The sequence below is a fragment of the Oryctolagus cuniculus genome, chromosome 2 (assembly GCF_051225735.1).
Source record: "Oryctolagus cuniculus isolate XC-2025 breed Fujian yellow rabbit chromosome 2, ASM5122573v1, whole genome shotgun sequence".
NCBI classification, from domain to species: domain Eukaryota; kingdom Metazoa; phylum Chordata; class Mammalia; order Lagomorpha; family Leporidae; genus Oryctolagus; species Oryctolagus cuniculus.
In genome coordinates this window covers 117422061-117447101 of record NC_142868.1, presented here as the reverse complement: position 1 = coordinate 117447101, position 25041 = coordinate 117422061, and the positions used below count along the sequence as shown (strand labels likewise).

The 25041-nt window shown below is 47.8% G+C and overlaps 1 protein-coding gene across 6 annotated transcripts in view; it reads right to left on the bottom strand.

Moving 5' to 3' along the window:
- ACOXL (acyl-CoA oxidase like) overlaps positions 1-25041 on the bottom strand; it is a 371290-nt gene that overhangs the window by 26939 nt on the left and 319310 nt on the right. For 4 of the 6 annotated variants that reach the window (XM_089326093.1, XM_089326094.1, XM_051836339.3 and 1 more), the window contains one exon: positions 3146-3247. In XM_089326093.1, the coding sequence (XP_089182219.1) occupies positions 3146-3247 (102 nt within the window). Of the gene's footprint in view, positions 1-3145; positions 3248-22502; positions 22996-23030; positions 23279-25041 lie in introns of those variants that run through there. The other 2 variants (XM_089326095.1, XM_089326096.1) reach the window with 2 other exon arrangements.

Sequence of the window (25041 nt, the reverse complement as noted above, 5' to 3'; positions counted from 1 at the left end):
CTGTCCACTGTAGAGTGCCCATTGCTCCTTCCCATGCTCTCTTATTCAAAATAAAAGCAATTCATTGAGTCCAACCCTCCCACAAGGGAAGGAGAATGGACACAGCACAATCTAACTAGATTATCTAGAATTCCTCTATAAGGAAAGTTGTCTTCCCCCCAATCTATTTAGTTGTTGAATCATTTATTTCATTAAGGACTATGCTTAATTATTTTATACCTTGAGTAATAATCCAATAGCATATTATTTATTTTGTGGTTTAAATGGTTCCAGCTTTGGCTGTTGGAAACTCAGCTGGCTTCTGTAGCCCCTCATTGTGGATTCTGGGAGCACTCTCTTGCTTGAAGGCATTAGAAAACGCTCCAGGCTCATCTTGGATATTCACCGCCCAAGCCTAGAATTGGACATTTTTCCAAGGACCCGGGTGCTTTCTATTAGAGGACGGTATTCAAAACCAAGAACTGGGCACAGAGAATGCTTGCTGCTTCCAGCTGGTGTTGATTTTTATCCAACAGAAATCAATGAAAATGTGTGGAGTCCAAAAAGTATGGATTCTGACCAGCTGTGTCGTTCGGGGCAAGGTGCTTTCCCGCTTGGCCCTTGGTTTCCTCATCTATGTGAAGGGATGACGACAACCATGCACAGGGCTGCTGTGGGTTCACGTGGAAGAACAGGAAAGTGACTTTTGTTTCTGACAAGAGAGGACTCGATTTCTCTCTGACCAGCCTTTCTGCTGCAAGCAACCACAATATTTGGGTAAAAATAAGGGAGATAGCTTCAAAACAAAAAAACTAAAATTTAAGGAAGATTGGGAATATTAAAAAACTACATTTTCCCTAAAAGCATTGGCCATTTCCAGACAATCTGTGAAAAAATTGCATTAATAATTTCTCTGAAGCTTCGAGTCCCTTGCAAAGGGGTGTCATGGACATGGGAAAGGAAGCATTTGTGCCGGCTCCACTGGGGACAGGGGTGGTAGCTCAGAAATACGACAGAGAAAGCTTTGAAATGTCCTCTAGACCTGTGTCACCTGGAACCCTACAGATAGAGCTTGTTCCAAAGTGACTCCTCCCAGGTTGCTCTGAAGATCCAGTTAATAAAAAGTGTAGAAAGTGTGTTGCGCTATAAGAAGACAAGAGCACCTCAGTGTTTTATGTACAAGTTCATTTACTTTACTCAACATCCCTCTGATGTATTACTCATTTAATTCTACATCACTGATACACCTGGTGGAATAGATTTAAAATATTCATCTCTCTCTCTCTCTCTGTCTTTCTCTCTCTCTTTCTTTAATTAAAAAGCATTCTCCTTCCATCTCCCAATGTGAGTGTGCTCTTTGTGCAAGATTGCTTCCAAAGATAGGTGCCATCAATTCTCTTCCTTCGCTATGGTTTGGATGTTCTTCCCAGAGTTTATGTGTTGGAAACTTAATCTTGAATGCAGCAGTGTTGGGTGTGCGACTAATGAGGGCTGATGAACTCATGGGGGTTCTGCACCCCGCAAATGGATTAACTTCATTTCTGCAGAGTAATTCATTATCTTGACAGCAGATTTGTTACCAAAGAAAGTTGTGTCCCCTCTTGCTCTCTTGTTCCCTCTCTCTCTCCCTCTCTTCCTCCTTTTCCCATGTGATGAAGCAGCACAAAGACCCTCATCAGATGTCTTCCCTTCCTCTTGGACTTCCCAGCCTCTATAATGGTAATAACCACATCTCTGTCCTTTATAAATTACCAAGACTCTGGTAATTAGCAAAGCCACACGAAGTGGACTGCGATACCACCCCTACACGCATGCGCTTCTCCTCACCTTGAGAAGTGAAGTGTCCCCCTGCAGCCCTGAGTCTGTGCTGGTTTTGTGACCTCCTCCGGCCAAGAGAATTCAGAGGAAATGCCCCGGCACTTGTTTTGGGTCTCACCTTTCAGAAGGCTGGTATCCTCCACCTGCTCCTTCTTGCAACCCAGCCATCACGTAAGACACTCAACCACCCTGAGACCACCACACTGCGAGTAAGCCCCAGCGAGGCCACGGTGACAGAGACAACTGCCCGGTAGTCCTCAGCTGAGTGAAGAAGCCGTTTTGGACACAACCAAGTGCAGCAGAAGAACTGCCTAGCTGAGCCCTACGCAGACTTCAGAATCGAGAGAAATAATCAGTGGTGGTTGTTTTGAGCCACACAGTTGGGGCATTTGCTACATCACGATAGATGACTGGAACATCCTAAATGTACTTGCCTCCATGGTCTCCATTTTCCTAAAAAGGAAACAGATTTTTCAAGGTTCTGCAGGGCCCAGTGGGTCCTGGATCCTGCAGACTTCTCCAGGTTTTTCTGTCACCTGAAACGTCAGCCAGACGGACTCCTCACGGCTTCTGAACATATGCGTCCTCGGTACTCCCGTTTCTCCGATCTCACTCCCTTCAGCAGCTCTGCCTGCGGGCTCAGTTGCAATTCCCCTCATCTGAGCCACCACCTCTGCTCTCCTCATTCTCTACCCTGCACGTTTTAGCACAAGGATGACGCCCACTCCTAAATCACCTGTCCTTGTGACTCTGAACCTAATCTGATGGCTAAGTGCAGGGGAAAGCCTTTACCCTCGCAGAAGGGGACCTGGGCTTATGTTCCCAAGACCTCTCTTGAACGGGGAGCCCATGTCTTACACCCGTTTGAGTTTCATCGTCTAACAGACGGCCTGCAGAGACGGCGGGCCCAGAAAGAGTCTGACGGAGGACTGTGCTGCCTCCTATTAGCTTTCTTTACAGAGGAGAATTTTTTGGTGATTCACAGGCCCTGCCCTCGTTTCCAGGAGCTTGGTAGCTATCATACTGAATTCCCATGGCTACCTTGGTTTTGGTAAGAAGCGGAAAAATAAAAATCATTCATTTTTGTTTTGGCCAAAGGCAAGGAAAAGAGTTTTCATCGTCTCCTCTGCTTTTGATGTCAGAACGCTCACGCACAGTGAATGACTCCCTTGTCACTTTAAGTCCGAGATGTAAGATGATCATGCTACGCAATAAAAGCAGGCAGGTGAGGTCCCAGAGGCATCCAAATCCACGAGTGGAAACCGATAGAAGACTGGTAGGACTGTTTTCTTAGAAAGGGAAGAGTCACACCATAAGGACTTTCTTCTGCACCCCAGGGACACCTTACCTGATTCCTGATCCTTGTGCTGGCCACGGGGGTCAAGTATTTATGTTCTAAATACCAGGCTCGCTCCTGGAACACCAGTCTCGTTCCATGCAGCAGACAAAACTAAAGGGTGGGAAAGAGGAAAGAGGTGGATGAAGAGTACTATAGTAGAAAATGCATAACCTAAGGAGGTGAGACAGAGATAGTGCCATATTGCATTTCATACAACGGCAAAAGTTAGTGCTTTCTTCATGCAGAATGGTGACGTGTTACATGTGCAGTACCTGCTTTATTTTCAACCGTTCTATGGAAAACGTCAAGATACAGACTAGGACAATGAACTCCCCTGTATCCATCCCCCAAATCTGAAAATGTTAACTCACAACCAATCCTAATTCAGGTTTAACCTCACCCAGTTTTTCCCACTTAGAGTTATTTAGGAACAATCTCACCCAGAGTATCTTTTCCAACAAGCATAGGATATTTACTTCCCTTCCCAGACATGAACGGATACTCCACAGGTGGATTCTGGATAAAATCATCTGGATGGTTTCCACTAAGCATGTTTCGATCAACCTTTCACAAAAATAACACTCCTCACTTACTTTTTTTTTTTTTTTTTGATAAGCAGAGTAGACAGTGAGAGAGAGAGAGAGAGAGACAGAGAAAGGTCTTCCTTCCGTTGGTTCACACACCCCCCCATTATATTTAATTAGTTATTTATTTAGCTCTTGATATTTGTTTGACCATTCCAAAATCACACAAAAGCAGAGTGCATTGGGCACAGTGCCAAGGCACTGCTTAGGCTGCCTCTGTTTCACACTGTGGAGCTGGAATCTCAAGTCCACCTCCCAATCCAGCTTCCTGCTGATGCGCACCCTGGGAGGCAGCAGAGAGAGTTAAGTAGTTGGGTCCCTGGATGGCATTCTGGGCTCCTGGCTTCAGTCTGATCCAACAGTGGGTCGTGTGGGCATTTGGGCAGTGACACAGGGGATGCATGATCTCTTTCTCTGTCTCTATGCCTTTTAAGTGAATGAAAAATACATCTTTAAAATACATAAACTGACACAGTGGCCCTTCATTTCTCCATTACCCTCTCTCAGTCGTTATCCATTTGTTGTCAATCTTGTTTTACCTCTGCTTCCATCCTTTCTCCTGCTGAACTGCCCTGGAGCGAACCACAGCCAGGTCCTTTCGTCCATAAACATCTCACCAAACATAACTAAAAGACAGCCGCTCGGGAGAAGTAGGTTCACCTCAAAGTCAAACTCAGCAGTAGCAACCTCCTCCTATTCTGAGTCAAGTGGGGCTTATGCTTAACTAAGAGGACAGCAGGTTTCCTGCAGATTCTCGCCCTCAAAAGTCACATACGTTGAGGCCGGCATCATGGCACAGCCAATGAAGCCAGCGCCTGTGACGCCGGCAACCAAAACAGAGTGCCTGGGAAAGCAGAAGCTGGGCCTCTGCCGCCACGTGGGAGACCCCAGTGGAGCTCCTGGCTCCCAGCTTCCACCTGGCCCAGCCCTGGCTCTTGTGGCCATCTGGGGAGTGAATCAGCAGCTGGAAGATCTCTCTGTCTCTCTGCCTCTCCTTCTCTCTGTCATCCTGCCTTTCAAGTAATATATATATAAAAGTAATGCACTTCACAGTCACGCTCCCAGTGCAGTCTCTCCATTCTTTTCTTGAGGTTCTTGGACATCTCTAAAGAGCCTCAACTATTCAGTCTTCCCAGAGTGGATCACAGTGTAACTCAGTAGCTTATTTATGAGAAACACTTAGGATTAATTATAGCTAGTTTATGAACTTGCCAATGTCTGGGCAGTAGTTGTTTGACTAGTGTAAGATCCTTTTTGTTCTTTGATGTAGGAGCAGTAAAGATGCTAGCTGACACTAAAGCACATACTGAGAGTAACTGAAAAATAGCTGGAATCCAGCCCCCAAACATAAATCCTCATAAAAATAGTAAATCATGTATATTATGTGACAAAACTAAATCTCAAGTCTCTAAATGAACTTCATGCACACAATAAAATATTTGCAGGAGTTTCTAGGTGCAGACAGCTAATCCCCATCACTCTTGGGTACATAAAAATCTCAGGTCAGGGATAAGAAATCCAGAGCCATTGAACTACAAGCCCCCTCAGAAATCACTTAGCTTGGATTCAGCGTGTGGCACAGTGGGTTAAGCTGCTGCCTGTGATGCTGGCATCCCATGTAGGTGCCTGTTTGTCCCTTCCACCCATGTGGGAGACCCGGATGGAGTTCCCAGCTTATGGCTTCAGCCTGACCCAGCCCCAGCCATTGTGGCCAATTTGAGAGTAAAGCAGCAGATGGAAGATATCTCTGTCTCTCTCTTTCTCTCTCTCTCTCTCTCTCTCTCTCTGTTTCTCTGTCTGTCTCCCCTTCTCTCTATAACTCTGCCTTTCAAATAAGTAAAATAAATCTTAAAAGAAATCATTTTGTTCATCTTCTCACTCAATCTAGAATCTTGCATCAGCAGGGCTCAACCAAGGGACAGAGGACACTTCATCCTGGCACAGTTAAAGGAAAAGTTAATGTTTTAACGATAGAGGGATGGGAAAGACGTAGGACAACAATAAGGCCTAGAATGGCGCCCTGGAACTAATCACTCTGGTCTCACCTCCTGGCTTGGAAGGAGGAGGACAGGGAGAGGATCCTGGATCCTGGAAGGGACAGTGAAGTACACAGGAAAAGGAAAGGCAGGGAGGGGGAAAGACAGAGGGATCTTCTATCTGCTGGTTTACTCCCCAGATGGCCGCAACAGCCAAGGCTGTGCCAGAACGAAGCCAGGAGCCTGGAACTCCATTCGGGTGTCCCAAATGGGTGGCAGGACCCCAAGCACTTGGCTCATCTTCTGTTGCTTTCTCAGGCGCATTAGCAGGGAGCCAGATCAGAAGTGAAGCAGCTGGGACATGAACCGGCACCCATACTGGATGCCGGCATCGCAGGCAGTGGCTTAACCTACTGCGCCACAACACTGGCCCCCCACAGGGACACTTTAAGAGAAGCTGTGACCCTCAGCCACAGAACACAGAAGCCCACAGGCAGCAGAGGGCAAGGGCATCCTAAGCTCACTCATTTCCCCCTCTCCAATCTGCAGCTGTTATCTGAACTCCAGAGAGCAAAGGTTCCCGATGCAAGATTTGCAGTGGAGCTTCGTAGGGCCACGCAACAGAGGAACACGGGCTGGAGCAGCAAATGGACCAGGTCCATCCCAAGTCCCACCTCCAGCACCTGACACATGGTCATGGGACCTCTTGCCCGGGCCTGTCCGAGTCAAGCCAGGGCCCTCTGGACTGCAGTGAGCTCCCAGCAGCAGCAGCAGCAGCCTGCCCGTGCCACTGCCAGGCTGAGTGGCGGCTGGCCGGCCCCAGTCTCACACCGTGCACCTGACCACGCCTGCTCTTCCCTTCCCTGGATACACAGTGACCTCCTCGTGACACTTTGCGGTTCTCGCGCACCTCGTGCTCAGGCCACTTCTCTGGCCTTCTACCTTGGCTTTCCCCCGAGAAATCAGTTCAGCTGCTCCTTAGACTGCCTTTTTGCTTCGTCCTGGAAAACAGGAGTCCTGGTTCTTGGTGGCCACCAGGACTCCACACCCTGTACAGACCCTCAAGCAGAACCTGGCATCTCCTTTGGTTTTCTGTTGCAGAGCTGGGAGCTCGGAGCATGACGAGCCAGTCAGCTCTCAGAGCCTCACTCTTGAAAGAGTCTGTGTATGGTGGAGGGGGGGCGGGGGCGGGGTCAGAAAGTTCATGGGAAACGGAGTGAAAAGATAAGGTTATTTTGGTGCACACGAGGGGTCTTCAGAACATCAAGGAGAACATATCTTATGACAAAAAAAACAATGCATTAGACTCCAGTGTTTTGCACAAACATAAATTTTACCTTTTAATTCCACATTTCCATCAGCTTTTTCAAGTACCTTCCTATACTGAACCACTTCTTTATGTGACATATGAGTTTATGGATTAACCCTGTGAGGAAAGGGATTCCTGCCCCCATGCATGGCTGTATGCCTAGGATCGGGACAAGGAGCCCTGAGAGATTGATGGCAACCCATTTCCTGTAACTCAAGGCTATGGATGCTGTACCTTCTGTATCTAAGGAACAAGCAGATGTCAACCAAGGCTTCCAGTTAAGAGCTCTTTAAAAATGTAAAGTTTTGGGGCCAGCGCCGTGGCTCAATAGGCTAATCCTCTGCCTTGTGGCACCGGCACACCAGGTTCTAGTCCCGGTCAGGGAGCCGGATTCTGTCCCGGTTGCCCCTCTTCCAGGCCAGCTCTCTGCTGTGGCCAGGGAGTGCAGTGGAGGATGGCCCAAGTGCTTGGGCCCTGCACCCCATGGGAGACCAGGAGAAGCACCTGGCTCCTGGCTTCAGATTGGTGTAGCTCAGGCCATAGCGGCCATTGAGGGCTGAACCAACGGAAGGACGACCTTTCTCTTTGTCTCTCTCTCTCTCTCTCTCACTAACTATGTCAAATAAAAAATAAATAAATAAAATTTAAAAAGTAAAGTTTTTTTTCCGCATCTCGGCTTAGTCTTCCTTCGAGATGCTCAGCTTGACACCCTGTCACCTCCTCTGAACGCACGGCCTCTGCTCGTGTGCAGCCTCTGCTGGCTGCTTCACTCCCTTCTTCGAGACGCCTCCCAGAGCTAAGCAAGCAGCGCGGAACATCCCTGTCCTGCATGTGGACCCTGCACATCTACACACAAAGCAGGACATGGAGTTTGCTCTTACAGCAGCCAAGTGCAAGAGACGCACACCTGGTTCCTATCAAACATTTGATTGTGTAACATCCCAACTACACTCTGCCCCCACCCCCCACCGCCCCATGCACGGTTTTCAAGCAACCCAAGCACACATCCCTAAAGGGAAGAGCTGAGGGGCCGGCACCATGGCACACTAGGTAAATCCTCCACCTGCCGCGCCAGCATCCCATATGGGCACTGGGTTCTAGTCCTGGTTGCTCCACTTCTAATCCAGCTCTCTGCTGTGCCCGGGAGGGCAGTGGAGGATGGCCCAAGTGCTTGGGCCCTGCACCCGCATGGGAGACCAGGAGAAGCACCTGGCTCCTGGCTTCGGATCAGCATAGCTCCAGCTGTAGCGTCCATTTGGGGGGTGAACCAACGGAAGGAAGACCTTCTCTGTCTCTCTCACTGTAACTCTACCTGTCAAATATTTTTTTTTTGACAGGCAGAGTGGACAGTGAGAGAGAGAGAGAGAAAGGTCTTCCTTTACCGTTGGTTCACCCCACAATGGCCGCCGCGGCCAGCACGCTGCCGCCGGCGTACCACGCTGATCTGAAGCCAGGAGCCAGGCGCTTCTCCAGGGCTCCCATGGGGTGCAGGGCCCAAGCACCTGGGCCATCTTCCACTGCACTCCCGGGCCACAGCAGAGAGCTGGCCTGGAAGAGGGGCAACCGGGACAGAATCCGGCGCCCCAACTGGGACTAGAACCTGGTGTACCGGCGCCACAGGCGGAGGATTAGCCTAGTGAGCCGTGGCGCCGGCCTCAAATAAATTTTTTAAAAAATCATTTAAAAAAAAAGGGAAGAGTTGAATGTTTTTCAAAATCACCTCTTGGTATGACCTACTGTGAACTCCTCAAAATCTCCCTGAATTTTGATTCGGTCAGTTGACAATGTGGTGTCGGTCCCATCCACGCCTCCACCGCAGAGCTCAGCTGACGGGCCAGATCTTTTGATTCGAGCACCTGCAAACTTACTTAGTGGAATGCCATCTAGCTCATATTTTAGCTTGTCCATAAGAACATGCTGAGAGTCTGGGAAAACGCAGGCCACAATCAAAATACATTGTCAGTTTCCCCAGATTTTCTATCCTAGGAACCTGATTAAGAAAGCAAGTCAGATTAGTCAACAAGAGACTTATCTTCACTGGTTGTCTCTTTTCTAACTGTGAATGAATCACCTTGAATATCTGTGTGTAGGACTTTAACTCTGACGTATATCAATCCTGAATTCTACAGATTCCCAAATGTCCATTTTTTTTCAGTTTTTGAAACTGTGGATATTTGTTCATCCATTAATTTCTTTTTTTTTTTTTTTTTTGACAGGCAGAGTGGACAGTGAGAGAGAGAGACAGAGAGAAAGGTCTTCCTTTGCCGTTGGTTCACCCTCCAATGGCCGCCGCGCTGTGGCCGGCGCACCGTGCTGATCCGATGGCAGGAGCCAGGAGCCAGGTGCTTTTCCTGGTCTCCCATGGGGTGCAGGGCCCAAGCACCTGGGCCATCCTCCACTGCACTCCCTGGCCACAGCAGAGGGCTGGCCTGGAAGAGGGGCAACCGGGACAGAATCCGGCACCCCGACCGGGACTAGAACCTGGTGTGCCGGCGCCGCTAGGCGGAGGATTAGCCTAGTGAGCCGCGGCGCCGGCCATCATCCATTAATTTCTGACACCTCTCGTGTGGCCCTCCTTGGTTTCAAATCTCTCCCAACTGCATTTCTTCCCCATGGAGAACACTTTTCCGTCAGAGAGAAGATGGTGAGCACCAAGGCAGAGGGCAGTTCTGCTCTCTTCCTGCCTCTTGTTAACATCCAAGCCTTCTATGCAACAGGGGTCCACGTGGCCTTTCGCGTTTGCACCAGGCTGCCTGTCAAGCCTCTGCGATGCTGGGATTTAGCCGTATCCTCCCAGCGTCTGCCATCCGTGAAGATAATGCTGCTCCTTAGGTTTCGCCTTGGACGGCCGGTGCTGCACCTCCAGCCCACTGCTCACTGTTTACGTGCATTTCCTCCAATCCGGGCTCATCAGCCCACGCTGTTTCTGCCTCGCTTTCTTCAAATGTGTCGAAAGACAAGACTCCTCCACTACTGTGCAGTCAGAACAACATTCTGCTGTTTGCTTCCTCCTAAGTCCACACGCATCTTTGAAATCTCTGCCCACTGGATCATAATAGTCAATATTTATTAATCACAATAGCCAATATTTATAAATATTTATTAATATTACAAATATTATTAGTATGTGTCACACGCTCAAGATATTTCACATTAGATACTTATAAATAGATAAGATATTTCACATTAGATACAATAAATCTGGAAGGTGGTTGGTACAGGACCATGCTGGAAAGGGTTAACTCACCAAGCCTGAGCTGCCCAAATCCTGCACACTCCCTAATATTTAGGACCGACCCTTGCTTGGTTCCCGGGAAGTGACTTTTGAGTCCTTGGATTATCTTGCCTGAGAAGAGCACCTTTGTATTCCTGAAATGTTGGACCATGGCCACAGTCGGTGGTAAGGATGCAGTTGTGGCCCAAGGTTTACGTCTATCTGCTGAGGCTTTAGGCCATGTGTCAGTTTTACCTCTGTAGGGCTATGGTCGGAGGAGCTGAGGTCGGGCACATGAGTGTGGCATGCTTGTGTGACTGCGCCCCAAACAAACCACACACATCAAGGCTTGGTTGGCCCAGCTGGGAACACTTGGCACTTGTCACCTGTCACCGTGGAGGAAAGGAGGTGCTGTTCGCATGGCTCTGTTGGGAAAGAAGAACTGGAAGCTTGCTGGTCCCTGCAGCACACCACCCCTGTGCTGTTTCTTTGCTGACTGGAATCTGCATCCTTCCACTGTGATAAACTCTAGCTATGGATATAACAGCCTGGGTGGGCACTGCAAGCCCCTCCACCAAGTCTTGAACTTGCAGGTGGTCTTAGGGACCCCTGACACAGGTCTCATTTTACCCACGAGAAGCAGACGATCAAAGAAATTTAAAGTGCAGAACAAAGGTTGGGATTAATTTTTTCAAAATTCAAAGTTGCCTTTTTTTTTTTTTTCCTGTTCACCATTCTGGAGCATCTCTACTTCTCAGAATTTAAAAAGCAAAAGAGACGACTCTTATGGTAGTCCCCAGCTCTCCCCGGGAACGCATCCATGAGCCACAGACAGAGGCGTGAGAAGCTACAAGAGGACTCTGGGACATAAACTGTGGCAGGAAGATTGAGGGAGGAGAAGGGAATTCATGGTGCTACCAAACTGGCGATGAGTCTCACTTTTTCTCCACTAGCCTTCTCATTGCCTGTGTCTGGAGCCATGGGGTAGCAGATCGGGATAACTTTCTCCCTGAGGAATGAATAAAGGGACCCCTAGGAAAAGAGAAAGTTCCATGGGGGTCAGGGAGAGGGAAGTCCTGCAAAAGCAGCCTCATAAAGTGTTTATGAACTTACGGGCTCCTCCCCACACGTTGAGAACTGAGCTACAGGAAAGAAGAGAATTCACGTGCCGGCCAGCTGGCGAGGGATGCTAAGTGAAACAGATCTGAATAGTGCAGCAAAGGCTTCGGAGACTAAACCAACGTCAGAACCACAGTGGAAACTTGCACCCCAAACATAACTAGGGGTGCTGTCTGCTAAGACGAAAATACTAACGTTCTCCATAAGATTTAAATAAGACCCAGACTCTCACAATATGCAGATTGCCCAGGGAATAACCCAAAGTGTTTCAGCATTGGAAGGAAGAGGGAAACGTCACCTGCATGGGAAAGGACAATCAACAAGTGCCAGCAGCAAATGTCCCAGATGTTGGAATTATCTGGAAACACTTTAAAGCAGCCATTATAAAAATTCTCCAACGGACAATCACAAATCTTCTGGAAACAAAGAGCAAACCAGTAAAATCCAGTAAAGAAATAGAAGACACAACAGAGAACCGAAAGGATATTTTAGAACTCAAAAATACAATGACCACAATAAAAATTATTTAAGATCTGAACACAGGAAACACAAAAGAAGCAGTGAAGTAGAAGCTGGAACAATAGAAAGTACCCCATCTGAACAAGAAGATAGTAGACTAATAGGAGGAGGGGGAGGCAGAAGAGGGGGAGGGAGAAGAGGGGGAGGAGGAGAGACACAGGGACCTGTGGGGCTGTAACAGAAGGTGTGATCTTCATGTCACTGGAACTGGAAGGAGAGGAGAAGGAAGGGAGGGCTAATAAAGGACTTGAAGGGGTAGTGTGGTCCAGTGGTTAAGCGGCTGGCTGGGAGACCTGCTTCCCAGTCAGGGTCCTGGGTTTAAGCCTCAGCTCGACAGCTCCACTCTCCACTCCAGTTTCCTGCTAACGTGCACCTTAGAAGCTGGCAGGTGCTAGCTGGAGTAGATGGGTCCCTGCTACCCGTCTGGGAGGGAGGCCTGGATTGCATTCCCTGCATAGCCTGGCCCAAACCTCACTGTTACGGGCATTTGGGGCGTGAACCAGCAGGTAGAGCACCTCTCTTTTTCTCTCTCTCTCTCTCTCCCCTCTCCCTCTCCCTCTTTCTCTTCCTCCCTCTCTCCCTGTGTGTGTGTTTCTCAGTCTCTCTTTCTTTCAAATAAAATAAAATTAAAATAACTTTGTACCTGACAATATAATGGCTAGACAAAGTCCTAAAACGTAGAGGGAAAAAGCATGCAAATGTGCAGGTTTTAGCTCAATGAATCCCAAACAGGATAGACACACACACACACAAATCTAAGTCCAGCCACATCAAAAACATCTGGAAAGTAAAGACAAAGCCTGGCAAAAAATAAAAATAAATAAATAAATAATTTTAAAAAAATCCTGAAAGCAGCCTGAAGAAAAAATGGTGCAAAGATACAGACAAATCTGAATGATTGTGTTTCTCACCAAAAACTACGGCAGCTGGAGAGTACTGGAAGTAACAACTGTCCACCTAGAATCCCATATTGCAAGCATGAGGGTGAAATAAATTGTCAGTGAAGAAACATTGCGAACATTTGTTGCCAGCAGATTTGTTGTTAAAATAAAAAGTTCTTCAGTCAGGAAAGGAAGAAGCAACAGAAATGGTGAGTATCAATCAGGAATGAATAACAATGGAAATAATAGCTGAGTAAAGAGGACAAACTATCTTTCTTTTGAGTGCTTTTAAAATGAGTCTAAGAGGACCAGCCTTGTGGCATGGTGAGTTAAGTTGCTGCCCGCAATGCCAGCATCCCATATGGTTGCTGGTTCAAGTCCCCTCTGCTCTACTTCCCATCCAGGTCTCTGCTCACATACCTAAGAAAGCAGAGGAAGAGAGCTCAAGTACATTGGCCCTGGTATCCTCATGGGAGATCTGGAAGAAGCTCCTGGCTCTTGACTTTGGCCTGGCCCAGCTCTGGCTGTTGCAGCCACTGGGACTCAAATCAGCTGATGGAAGATCTCTCTGTCTGTCCCTCCCTCTCTCTCCGTAACTCTGACTTTCAAATAAATATTCAAATAAATCTTTATACAAGAAAATGTGCTTAATGATTGAAAGCAAAATTTATACTATTGCCTAATGTGGTTTCTAGTGTGTGTAGATATGCTTTGGTGTGTATGTGTGTGTGCATTCCTTGTGTGTGTGTGTGTGTGTGTGTGTGTATGTATGTATGGATATATTTTTAAGATGCCGGTGCTACAGAGAAAGAAAAGGAACTCAAGGGAGTTAAGGCTTCTCCATTCCACCTGAAGAAATAAAACACTGATTCTAAGTGGGTTGTAAAAGTTGAGTGTATGTTTTGTAAAAGAAAATTATGTACAAAGGCTGTAGATAAATCCAGCGCAATCCTAAATACTGGCCAACTAATGCAAAAGCAAATGTATAGTAGTCTCAATAATAGCACCCAGAGCTACCAGGCCTTAGTTTTCAGGATCTGTAAATATTTTTAAGGAAAGGGGGCGTTTGAAGGTGTGGCTAGGATTCTTATAGTGGAGAGATGATTTATGTGAATCATAGATGCAATCACTTGTATCCTTGAAAGGTTATTTCATAGACAGAAGAGAGGGCAGTGATGGGACCACACATAGAGAGATACTGGAATGAGTCGGCCACGATTCAGGGATTCCAGCAACCACCTGAACCTGGAAGAAGGAGGATGGGTTCTCTTCCAGAACCCTCAATGGCCGTGTGAACCTGCCAGCATCTCTACTGTGGCCAAGTGATCCTGATTTCAGACTCTGGAATTTCTGTTGATTGAATCCACTAAGCTTGTGATAATTTGTTACAGCAGCCACATGAAACTAATACAATGCATAAGAGGAAGTGGAAGAATAGAAATCGGAGACACACCGGAAACTAACAATAAAATGGTAGATCTAAATCTAAACAAGTCAATAATCACATTAGTTGTAAGCAGTCTAAACGTACTAATTAGCAGATAGGAATTTTCAGTATAAATTTTTTAGAAGCCCAAGCTATACATAAGGAAATCACTTCAAATATAATGATAGAAGTTAATTAAAACTAGAAGGATGGAAAAAGAAGTACAATACAGGGGTAGATGTTTAGCCTAGCATTTAAGAAACCTCCCGAGACAGCCATGTACACACACTGGAATTCTGGAGTTCAGTTTCCATTTCTGTCTCCCCACTCCAGCTTCCTGCTAACGCAGACCCTGGGAGGAAGCAGTAATGGCTCAAGCAGGTGGGTCCCTGCCACCCAGATGGGAGACCTGGCTTGGGTTCCTGCCTTCCAGCTTCAGCCCAGCCTAGTCCTGAGAGCAGCGGGCATTTGGGGAGTGAACCAGTGAGTGGGTTCTTTCTCTTTCTTTCTTTCTCTGTCTCTTTGTCTTTCAAACAAGCAAATAAATAAAATTAAATAAATAAGAAATTTAAAACTACCAATAGGAGACAATTAGAAGAGAAACACAAACCAAAAAACCCCCTGAAGTTAATATCACACTTAATGGCCAAACACTGTGCAGACTTTCTGCCTAAGATCCAGAAGAGGGAAGGGTGCCAATTCTTATCACTTACTCGTCATCAAACCAGAAGTTCTAGCCAATGCGATTAGGCAGCCAGGATGGGGAAAATACACAGACACTGGGAATGAAAAAGGTAAAACTGTTTCTATTCAGAGACAATGTATCTGCCTACAAGAAAAATTGCTCAAAAAATATCCTAAATGCACTAGAAATGACAGTGACCTTAGCAGGGGTCAAAACATACAACTTCAATTATATTTCCAGATAGTTAACAATCTATAATTACAAAATCAAATTTAAAACAATACATTCTTTATGATAGCTTCTCACAAAATGAAATGGGTATTAATCTACAAAAAATGTGTATTATCTTTATGAAGGGAAAATCATCACAGAAGAAAGGAAGTCATCCAGGAAGAACTAATAAAGTGAATTGGAGCAGTCAGAAGAGTACCTCTGTCAGCCCTCCCCAAACTGATTCAAAGATTTAACATAGTTCCAATCAAAACCACAACAGAAGTTTTTGCACATACAAACAGATTTTTAAAATGTATATGAAAAGCAGAAGAAACAAAGGGTTAAAAGAATTTGCAAGAGGAGAACAAAGAGAGAGAAAGCACCTTATTTGACTTTAAAATTTAATATAAAGTTAAAGTCATCAGGATAGCATAGTTGAGCCACTGCTGTGGCACAGGAGATTAATCTATTGCCTGCCACATTGATCCCCCACCAAATGCCAATTTGAGTCATGGCTGCTCCATTTGAGATCCAGCTCTCTCTCTCTCTCTCTCTCTTTTTTTTTTTTTTTTTTTTTTTTGGACAGAGTGGATAGTGAGAGAGAGAGACAGAGAGAAAGGTCTTCCTTTGCCGGTGGTTCACCCTCCAATGGCCGCGGCCGGTGCATTGCACTGATCTGAAGCCAGGAGCCAGGTGCTTCTCCTGGTCTCCCATGGGGTGCAGGGCCCAAGCACTTGGGCCATCCTCCACTGCACTCCCGGGCCACAGCAGAGAGCTGGCCTGGAAGAGGGGCAACTGGGACAGAATGCGGCGCCCCGACCTAGAACCCGGTGTGCCAGCGCCACAGGCGGAGGATTAGCCTATTGAGCTGCGGCGCCGGCCCAAGATCCAGCTCTCTTCTAACGTACCTCAGAAAGCAGCAGAAGATGGCCCAAGTGCTTGGACCCCTGCCACCCATGTGAGAGATCCAGGTGGAGTTCCTGGCTCCTGGCTTCAATGAGGCCGAGGCCTAGACATTGTGGTCATCTGGGGAGTGAACCAGTGGATGGGAGACTTCTGCCTCTTCTTCTCCCTCCCCCACTTTCTCCCCCTCTCCCTCTGCCTGTCTCTCCTCCTCTCTCTGTAATTCTGCCTTTCAAATAAATCTTTAAAAAATCTTTAAAGAAAAAAATCGTGGCAAACATTCATGACCTGAGGTCAAATCAAGTTCTGAGATATCACACCAGAAGCGCAATTTACAAAACAGAAAAACTGATAAACTGAATTTCACCAAAATGAAGACCTTTGGCTCAGCAAAGTCACTGGCCTTTTTTTGTTGTTGTTGTTAAGACTTATTTATTTGAAAGGCAGAGTTATAGAGAGAGAGAGAGAGGAGAGACAGAGAAAGGTCTTCCAAATCCACTGTTTTACTCCCCAAATGGCTGCAATGGCTTGGGCTGGGTCAGGCCTAATTCAGGAGCCAGCAGTTTCCTCCAGGTCTCCCATGTGGGTGCAGGGGCCCAAGCACTTGGGACCATCTTCTACTGCTTTCCCAGGTGCATTAGCAGGGAGCAGTGAAATGGAGCAGCCAGGACATGAACCAGCACCCATATGGGATGCTTGGCACCGAATGTGGTGGCTTAACTTGCTATGCCATGCCGCCCCAAAAGCCACTGTTAAGAAAATTAAAAGCTGTACTACAGATTGGGAGAATATATTTGTAAATTACATATCCAAGAAAGAATTAATATTTGTAATTAAAAAAGAACTCTGAAAGCTCAACACTAGGAAAGCAAATTATCCAATAAAAATGGACAAATGATTGTTCTTAAGAATTTATTTATTTATTTGAGAGGTAGAGTTACAGACAGTGAGGAGAGGGAGAGACACAGAGGGAGAGAGATCTTCCATTCACTGGCTCACCCCCAAAATGGCCACAACAACTGGAGCTGAGCCAATCTGAAGCCAGGAGCCAGAGCCCCTCCCAATGTCCTCCCAGGCCATAGCAGAGAGCTGGATTGGAAGAGGAGAAGCTGGGACGTAGAACTGGAGCCCACATGGGATGCTGGAGCCGCAGGCAGAGGATTAACCACAGCATCAGCCCCGACAAATGATTTTAACAGAGTTCACTGAAGAGGATGTGCAAATAACCACAGAGAGTTAGCGTCAGCCATTGAGGAAGTGCAAGTGAACACCACAACGAGATGCCCCTACGTGCCTGCTGGAATGGCCAGAATGAAACACAGCATCGCCAGGTGCTACTGAGGACGCCTAGCTGTGGCCCGGCCTCTCGCACTGGGAATATGACGTTTCTTAGTTCTGCACTTGACACATGATGCAGTGAATTCACTACTGGGCGTTTACCCAAGAGCAGGGGTTTTCAGCTGTGAATGATTTTTCCATTCGGCAGCGTCTGAAGACACTCTGGGGGAATTCTGCTGGTATCTGGTGGGTGGATGCCCAGGGCACTGCTCACCGTCCTGCAATGCACACAGCAGCTCCCACAACAGAGAAGTATCTGGCCCCAAGCGTCAAAGTGGCTTGTGAAGCACTGTCCTAGAGAAATGAAAACCTACATTCACATAATACTATAAGGAGAGTTTGCACAGCTCTGCTCACAACCACCAAAAAACTTTCACAACTCAAATGCCCTTCCACAGCCGAATGGATACACAAACCAGGGTATCTCCATACAACGGAGTACGACGCATCACTGAAGGGGAGTAGGTGTTACTGTGTGCACGGGCTTGGCTGAATCTCAAAGTTGTGCTGAGTGAGGGAAGCCAAGAAGGAAAGTGTACAGACGACTGTGACCCCATGTGGGCTAAGACGACATTCTCAAAAAGATAAAACTACGGCAACGGAGAACAGAGCATAGACTGAGAGGGGCTACCAGAAGGAGGAGAGGACAATCATCAAGCCATAGCCAGGCAGATTCTATCAGGATCAATTCTTCTGTATCTTGCATATGTCAAACGTCACAGAATGATGCACCCCTAAACTAGATCATTTCGGCATGTGATAAATATATATATGCTTATTTAGGTATAAGCGATATAGATACACACCCACAAGTTCATGTGTCGTCCACACTCCCCTTTCTTTGTTATGGCAAACTTGTGTGGTGAAGTGGCTGTGTGCTAAGGTTCTCTGTTTGAAAACCTCATCCAAAGGCCTCCTGAAAGTGGTTCCTTTCCTCTGAGCTCCCACAGCTATGTGGGGGTCTCTCTGTTGCACGTCCACCTGCTGGAGTCATTATTTGACCGTGTGACTCTCTCCCTGCCCATGACGTGATCCAGGAGATGGGGGCTCATGCATCTTGGGGCTGCCCACTGTGTCCGGCCCAGCATCAGGGCTCAGGTGTGTTCTGTGGAAGAGAACAGTCAGACAGCCTTGGCTTAGGAGCATCACCCCACCAGGACCAACCCCAGAGAGAGGGGAGCTCTCCAGGGATTCACGACAAGCAGGCGGCTCATCTCCCTGGCCCGTGCCGCATAATAAGATGAAGCCAAAGACCGGACTGGGCCCTCCGGCTTCAGGGAAGATGAACAAAGCTTATTAAGGCACAGCCAGGCCAGCGTGAGATCTGGACAGCTTTCCCCAGCAACAACCCAGTTCTCTCACGGTGATGAAGTGCCTGCCTTCTGCGGAAGACTTTAGTCACTTGGGATCTGCATTGTTGCTTTGCAAAATTGATGGGCAACTTCGCTCTCCCCTAGCTTAAGGCGTTTTTGCTGGCATTAGCAAAAAAGTATTGGCTTTGCAATTTCTAAGGGCACTCCTTGCAGTAGGAAAGTGCCTAAAACCTGGGCCAGACTGGAACAAAGCCGCCTCTAATCCTTAACGACCACCTGGCCTCTGCTCCCCCAGGTGTGAGCCCAGGTGAGAAAGTCTTATTTGCATTCAACTGAACTCTGGGGGGCAACCATTTGAGTGTCTTGTTCTTTGATCTCCTGAGGAGCTTGCTCAAGATTAAAGTCGCTTTATCTTGCAAACTGTCTGGGGATGTTTTCCATCTAAAAATCCAATATGCTCCCTGTCACTGGGGTCCTAAATGCCTCTCTTCTTTAGCAACATAACAGGACAGGGGGCAGCAGCTGCACCATTCTGGTAGCTGGATGCTCTAGGGGAGAGGTGGGGGTGGGGGGAGCAAGGCGATGGCTTCCTTCAGAGCCCTCAGGTCCTAAGAAGCTGGGAAGATATGGCTCTCTCCTCACTGCCATGCTCTGAGCTGAGCTAGACATTTCTGTTCATGGGGGCCCAGGTGTCACAGCAAGGTGACGAAGGGCCACATGCTGGCGTCACAGGGGATCAAACACACAGTAGTAGGAGAAGGCAGGGACCGGCCTCAGTCAGAGCTGTGTGCCAGGGCCCGGCGCTGTAGCTTAGCAGGTGAAGCCACTGCTGCAGCGCAGCCATCCCATATGGGCACTAGTTCTAGTCCCAGCTGCTCCTCTTCTGATCCAGCTCTCTGCTATGGCCTGGGAAAGCAGTAGAAGATGGCCCAAGCGGGCCCCTGCACCTGCATGGGAGACCTAGAAGAAGCACCTGGCTTCTGGCTTTGGATTGGTGCAGCTCCAGCTGTTGCAGCCATCTGGGGAGTGAAGCAGCAGATGGAAGACCTCTCTCTCCTTTCTCCCTCTCTGCCTCTCTATAACTCTGCCTTTCAAATAAATAAATAAATCTTCAAAAAATTAAAAAGCTGTGTGCCACCTTGCTGAAAAAAAAAAAAAAGCCAAGACATAGCTGTAACTCTGGTCTCCCCAGATGACTGGTAGTGAAACACCCAGAAAATTCATCTTCAGGAAACAAAGTCAACAAAGAGGGAGAGAGATGGGAGGAAGCTCTGCGGACAGCAACCAAAGGCCTCTCCTCACCAGCATGCTGAAGGCGCTGGCACAGCGTGGGGGAGGGAGGGCTGGGCCTTGCTGCCTCTGGACACTGAGGGCGGGTGACATGGAAATGGTTGCTTTTTGTTCCCACCTGCATCTTGAGGTGTGGCCGTGTACACGCCCAGTGTGGGGAGGGTACACTCCTAAGGCACAGCTTTGCAGACAGGGAAGCAGCCCCTGCCTGTAGGGGCCTTGCCTATCCCCACGGGCGGGCTGGCTCACAACCACACTCCTGCCTGCACAGAGGTGAGCCGACTGGTGGGAAAGCTATCGGCCGGGATCTCTTGTCCTGGGCTTTTTTTTTTTTTTTTTTTTAATAACTCAGAATTTGCTTGACCCAACTCAACTTTGTTAAATGAATGAATGAATGAATTTATTTACTTATTTATTTGAGAGGCAGAAAAGGCGAGGAACTCACACGCACACGCACACACACACACACAGAAATGTCTCATCTGCTTGTTCACTCCCCAGATGCCCATAACAGCTGAGCCTGGGCCAGACCAAAGCCAGGAGCTGGGAACTCAGTCCAGGTCTTAAACGCCAGCTCTCCCACAAAGGTGGCAGGAACCCAGCTACTTGAGCCATAATCTGCTGCCTTACAGGGTGCACACGAGCCATCATCCGCTGTAGCTGGACGTCCGGCGGCGCCGTGGAGTTTCGGCTCTGCCGCCTCCTGTGGGGTTCCGGGAAGCAGCTCACCCTGAATGCAAGAGCCCTCACTCTGCCTGCAGGATTCACCCTGACTCTGCAGAGCCGCTCCCGATGCTCCGTTTCAGGTCCTGAAATTCCAGTCTTCACCTGGTTTGCTACACAACCATGCAGCCAAGACCATTCAGCTACATTTGCTGCCCTCTTTATCATAGTGGACGAGACCCTCTGTGGCCTGGCCCCTGCCTGACCTCCCTCCACGCCCCCGGGGGCCACCCCTTGCCTATAAAATGCCACGTGGGAGACCCCGGGGCACCTGCCTGCTGCACACACTGTCCTCAGCTGGAACGCCTTGTCCTGCCTCTGCCTCCAACTCCTTCCACGCTGCCCCATGAACGCCTGGGAGCTTTCTCTGCTGGCCCCGTCTGCTGCCTGCCTCCTGTCTGTGTTCCTTGCACGGGGGCTGCTGCGTGCACTTTGCACATGTCGGGTATTTTTCAGGGGATGAGCGCTGAGGGGCTGGTCTTGACAAGAAAGATGACCTTGTGACGGTCAGGGCCACCATTAGCCCCCATCTGGCCCGAGACGCTGGGCTCTTGTGAAACGGAGGGCTTCCTCATCTTCCCTGCACCCCAGCTCCTGAAAGTGGGGTCTTCTCCCTCATATTTGATCAAAGCCCTTTCTTCTGGACATCCCAGGGCCCTGGCCTGAGACAGAGACTCGCTCCCGTTTAATGAATACACCGTTCTTTGAGACCTTACTCCATTGTCATGAAACCTTCAGGTTTCTCCTGCCTACCTACATTTTCCTAAAACACTCATTGGATCTGGCACTCAACTTTTAGCTGTGAGCGATGCCATAGAACCTTCTTCCATGTTGCTTATCCACCTCCCAATCCAGCTCTCTGATAACATTCCTAAAAAAGCATCGGACAATCGCCCAGGTGCTTGTGCCCCTGTTACCCATGTGGGAGACCACATGAAGTTCTTGGCTCCTGGTTTCAACCTGGCACAACCCTGGCCATTGTGGCCATTTAGGTCGTGAACCAGTAGATGGAAGATATCCTCTCTCTCTCTTTCTCTCTCTCTCCCCTTCTCCCTCCGCCTTTGTGTGTGTGTGTGCGCACGCCTCCCTCTTTATGTTGCTCTGCCTTTAAGATAAATAAATCAATTTTTAAAAACCCAATTTATTGAGGCTGGTGCTGTGGCATAGTGGGTAAAGCTGCTGCCTGCAGTGCTGGCATCCCTTATGGTCCCGGCTGCTCCACTTCCAATCCAACTCTCTATTGCCTGGGAAAGCAGTAAAAGATGGCCCAAGTCCTTGGGCCCTTACACCTGCATGGGAGACCCAGAAGAAGCTCTTGGCTCCTGGCTTTGGATTGGCGCAGCTGTGGTCATTTCAGCCATTTGGGGAGTGAACCAGTGGATGGAAGGCCTCTCTCTATCTCTCTCGGACTCTGCCTTTGCCTCTCTGTAATTCTGCCTTTCAAATAAATAAGTCAATCTTTTAAAAACTCCAATTAATTTTAAGATTTATTATTTTAAAAAACATATTCATGTATTTGAAAGGCAGAGCAACAGCAAGAGAAAGAGAGAGAGAGAGAGAGAGAGAGAGAGAGAGAGAGAGAAACTTGATCTTCCAACCACTGGTTCCCTCCTTAAATGATCACAATATCTGTGGCTGAACCAGGCCAAAGCCAGGAGCCAGGAACTCCCAGGTGGTGGACATCTGGGTCTCCCACATGGGTGACAGGGGCCAAGGACTTGGGTCATTCTCTGGTGCTTCCCCAGGCACATTATCAGAGAGCTGGAGCCTAAGTGGAGTGGCTGGAACTCCAGTATAGGAGGGGGAGTGTCGCAAGTGGTTGGTTGCTCTCAATTTATTTTCTAATTTATGTTTTTCTTGTTTACGATCTCTTTGTTCTCACAGCACCTACAAAATGCTTTTCAATGGAATACTTAATTCACTCTCCTTCATCATACAGGTGTGCTGTACTTTTTATTGTTTCACATTTCCATTATTATTTCTCAACAATTTTCAATTTGACTTTCTTCTGTGATAAAATGTTAGCTTAAAAAGAGAGTATAGGCCAGCGCTGCGGCTTAATAGGCTAATCCTCCACCTAGCGGCGCTGGCACACCTGGTTCTAGTCCAGGTCAGGGCGCTGGATTCTGTCCCGGTTGCCCCTCTTCCAGGCCAGCTCTCTGCTGTGGCCAGGGAGTGCAGTGGAGGATGGCCCAAGTGCTTGGGCCCTGCACCCCATGGGAGACCAGGAGAAGCACCTGGCTCCTGCCATCGGATCAGCGCAGTGTGCCGGCCGCAGCGCGCCGGCCGCGGTGGCCATTGGAGGATGAACCAACGGCAAAAGGAAGACTTTTCTCTCTGTCTCTCTCTCTCACTGTCCACTCTGCCTGTCAAAAAAAAGAAAAAAAAAAAGAGTATAAAGTTTTGGTTACAATCTCTAGTTCTGCTGTTCCCTCATCGACGTTGACAAGGTTGGTGGAACTGTTTTTCCTGGGTGGGATCTATTTATGCCTTTGTTATAGATCAGGACACGCTCCGTGAGGCTTTGCCAAGAAGGCCTGCGTTAGCTCGCTTCTAACTGTCGTCCTGCAGAGCCTTACTGTGGCTTGGCAAGTGTTGAGTGAAAATTCTCAGGGTGTTCTGGAGTTTCTGCGATGTCCGTGGCTTCCCCTGCAGCAGTGGTATGCACAAAACATAGGAGAGTTACACCTTCATTAAATGATGGTAGTTCACAAAAGTGATTATAAAGTATGTAAACACCAAATTTATTTTGGTTTAAAAAATGTGAAATCTGTGCAGTTTTTTCATAATATGCACTTTTCCATGAACTTTTGGAAGTTTCCCCATAGACTGTGACATATATGGTATCATGTCTTTTCTCATTTAATGGATTTTGTTGCCTTGAATTCAACCTTGCCACAGTCCCAGTTTTGTTATTAATGAGAATTTGATGGATCTTTCTTGCTATTTATTTTAGTTGAGCTTTTCTAAGCCACTTTGTCTCTAGTGCATTTTTTATTTTTTTAATTAGATAATTTTATATTTAAAGATCATTGTAAATTCACATGCAATTGTAAGGACTTTTACAGAGAAATGTTGGGAATCTCTTAGTTAGTCTCCCCTCCCCCCATGGTAATATCTTATAAATCCCCGGTACAACGTCCCAACCAGCACACTGGCCCTGTTATAGCCACGTACAGAACAACCCATCCCCACCAGGATCCCTTCTGTTGCCTTTTATAGCCACCACTTCCTCCTTTCCTTCCAAACGTCTCCCCATTCTTACCCCAGCAACCACTGGTCTGTTCTCAACTTTGTCATTTCAATTTGCATTTTTCTATTTCATATTTATGTTCATGATCCATTTTGAATTAATTCCTGTATAATATGTGAAGCTCCCTCCTTCCCTACCCCTCTCCCCTTCCCTCCCCGTTTTTCCTTCCTTCCTTCCTTCCCTCTCTCTCTCCCTCTCTCGTTCTCCTTTCTTTTGTGGCTTGCCTATAACGTCCACTTACTCCGGCACCATTGTGGGAAAGGTTGCCTCTCTTCCACTGGCCTTTCTCCTGCCACTTCGTCACAGATCAGTAGGGCACATAAGTGCAGGTCTATTTGGGCATTCCCTACTCAGGCCTGTGATCTACAGGTGTATTCCTCTGCCATCATCATGTAGTCTTGATTACTGTAGGTTTCTGCCTTGAAACTGGATAGACTGATTCCTTCTACTGATTTTTGTTTCCGGAATTGTTTGAGATACCCTTTCACCTTTCTATATAAATTTTAAAATATTTTCTATCTACAGCAAGAAAAATCTTGGTGAGGGAGCTGGTATTGTGGTGCAGTGGGTTATACTGATTGTTGGGATGGAGGCATCCCTCACCAACATGCAGCATTGAGTCCTGGCTACCCAGCTTCCTATCCAGCTTCCTGCTAATGAGCCTGGGAGGTGGCAGATGATGGCCCAAGTTCTTGGGTTCCTGCCCCCATGTGGGAGACCTGGATGGAGTTCCTGGGTGTTGGCTTTGGCCTGGCTGGGGAACAAACCAGCGGATGGAAGATCTGTCCCTGTCTTTCAAGATTTTCTTTTAAGAAAATCTTGCTGAGATTTTGATAGGAATTATGTTAAACTTATGTCTCCGCTGGCACTGTGGCTCAATAGGTTAATCCTCTGCCTGTGGCACCAGCACCCTGGGTTCTAATCCCAGTTGGAGTGCCGGATTCTGTCCTCGTCACTCCTCTTCCAGTCCAGCTCTCTGCTGTGGCCCAGAAGTGCAGTGGAGGATGGCCCAAGTCCTTGGGCCCTGCACCTGCATGGGAGACCAGGAGAAGCACCTGGCTCCTGGCTTCGGATCAGCGTAGTGCGCTAGCTGCAGTGGCCATTGAGGGGTGAACCAACGGCAAAAGGAAGACCTTTGTCTCTCTTTCTCACTGTCCAC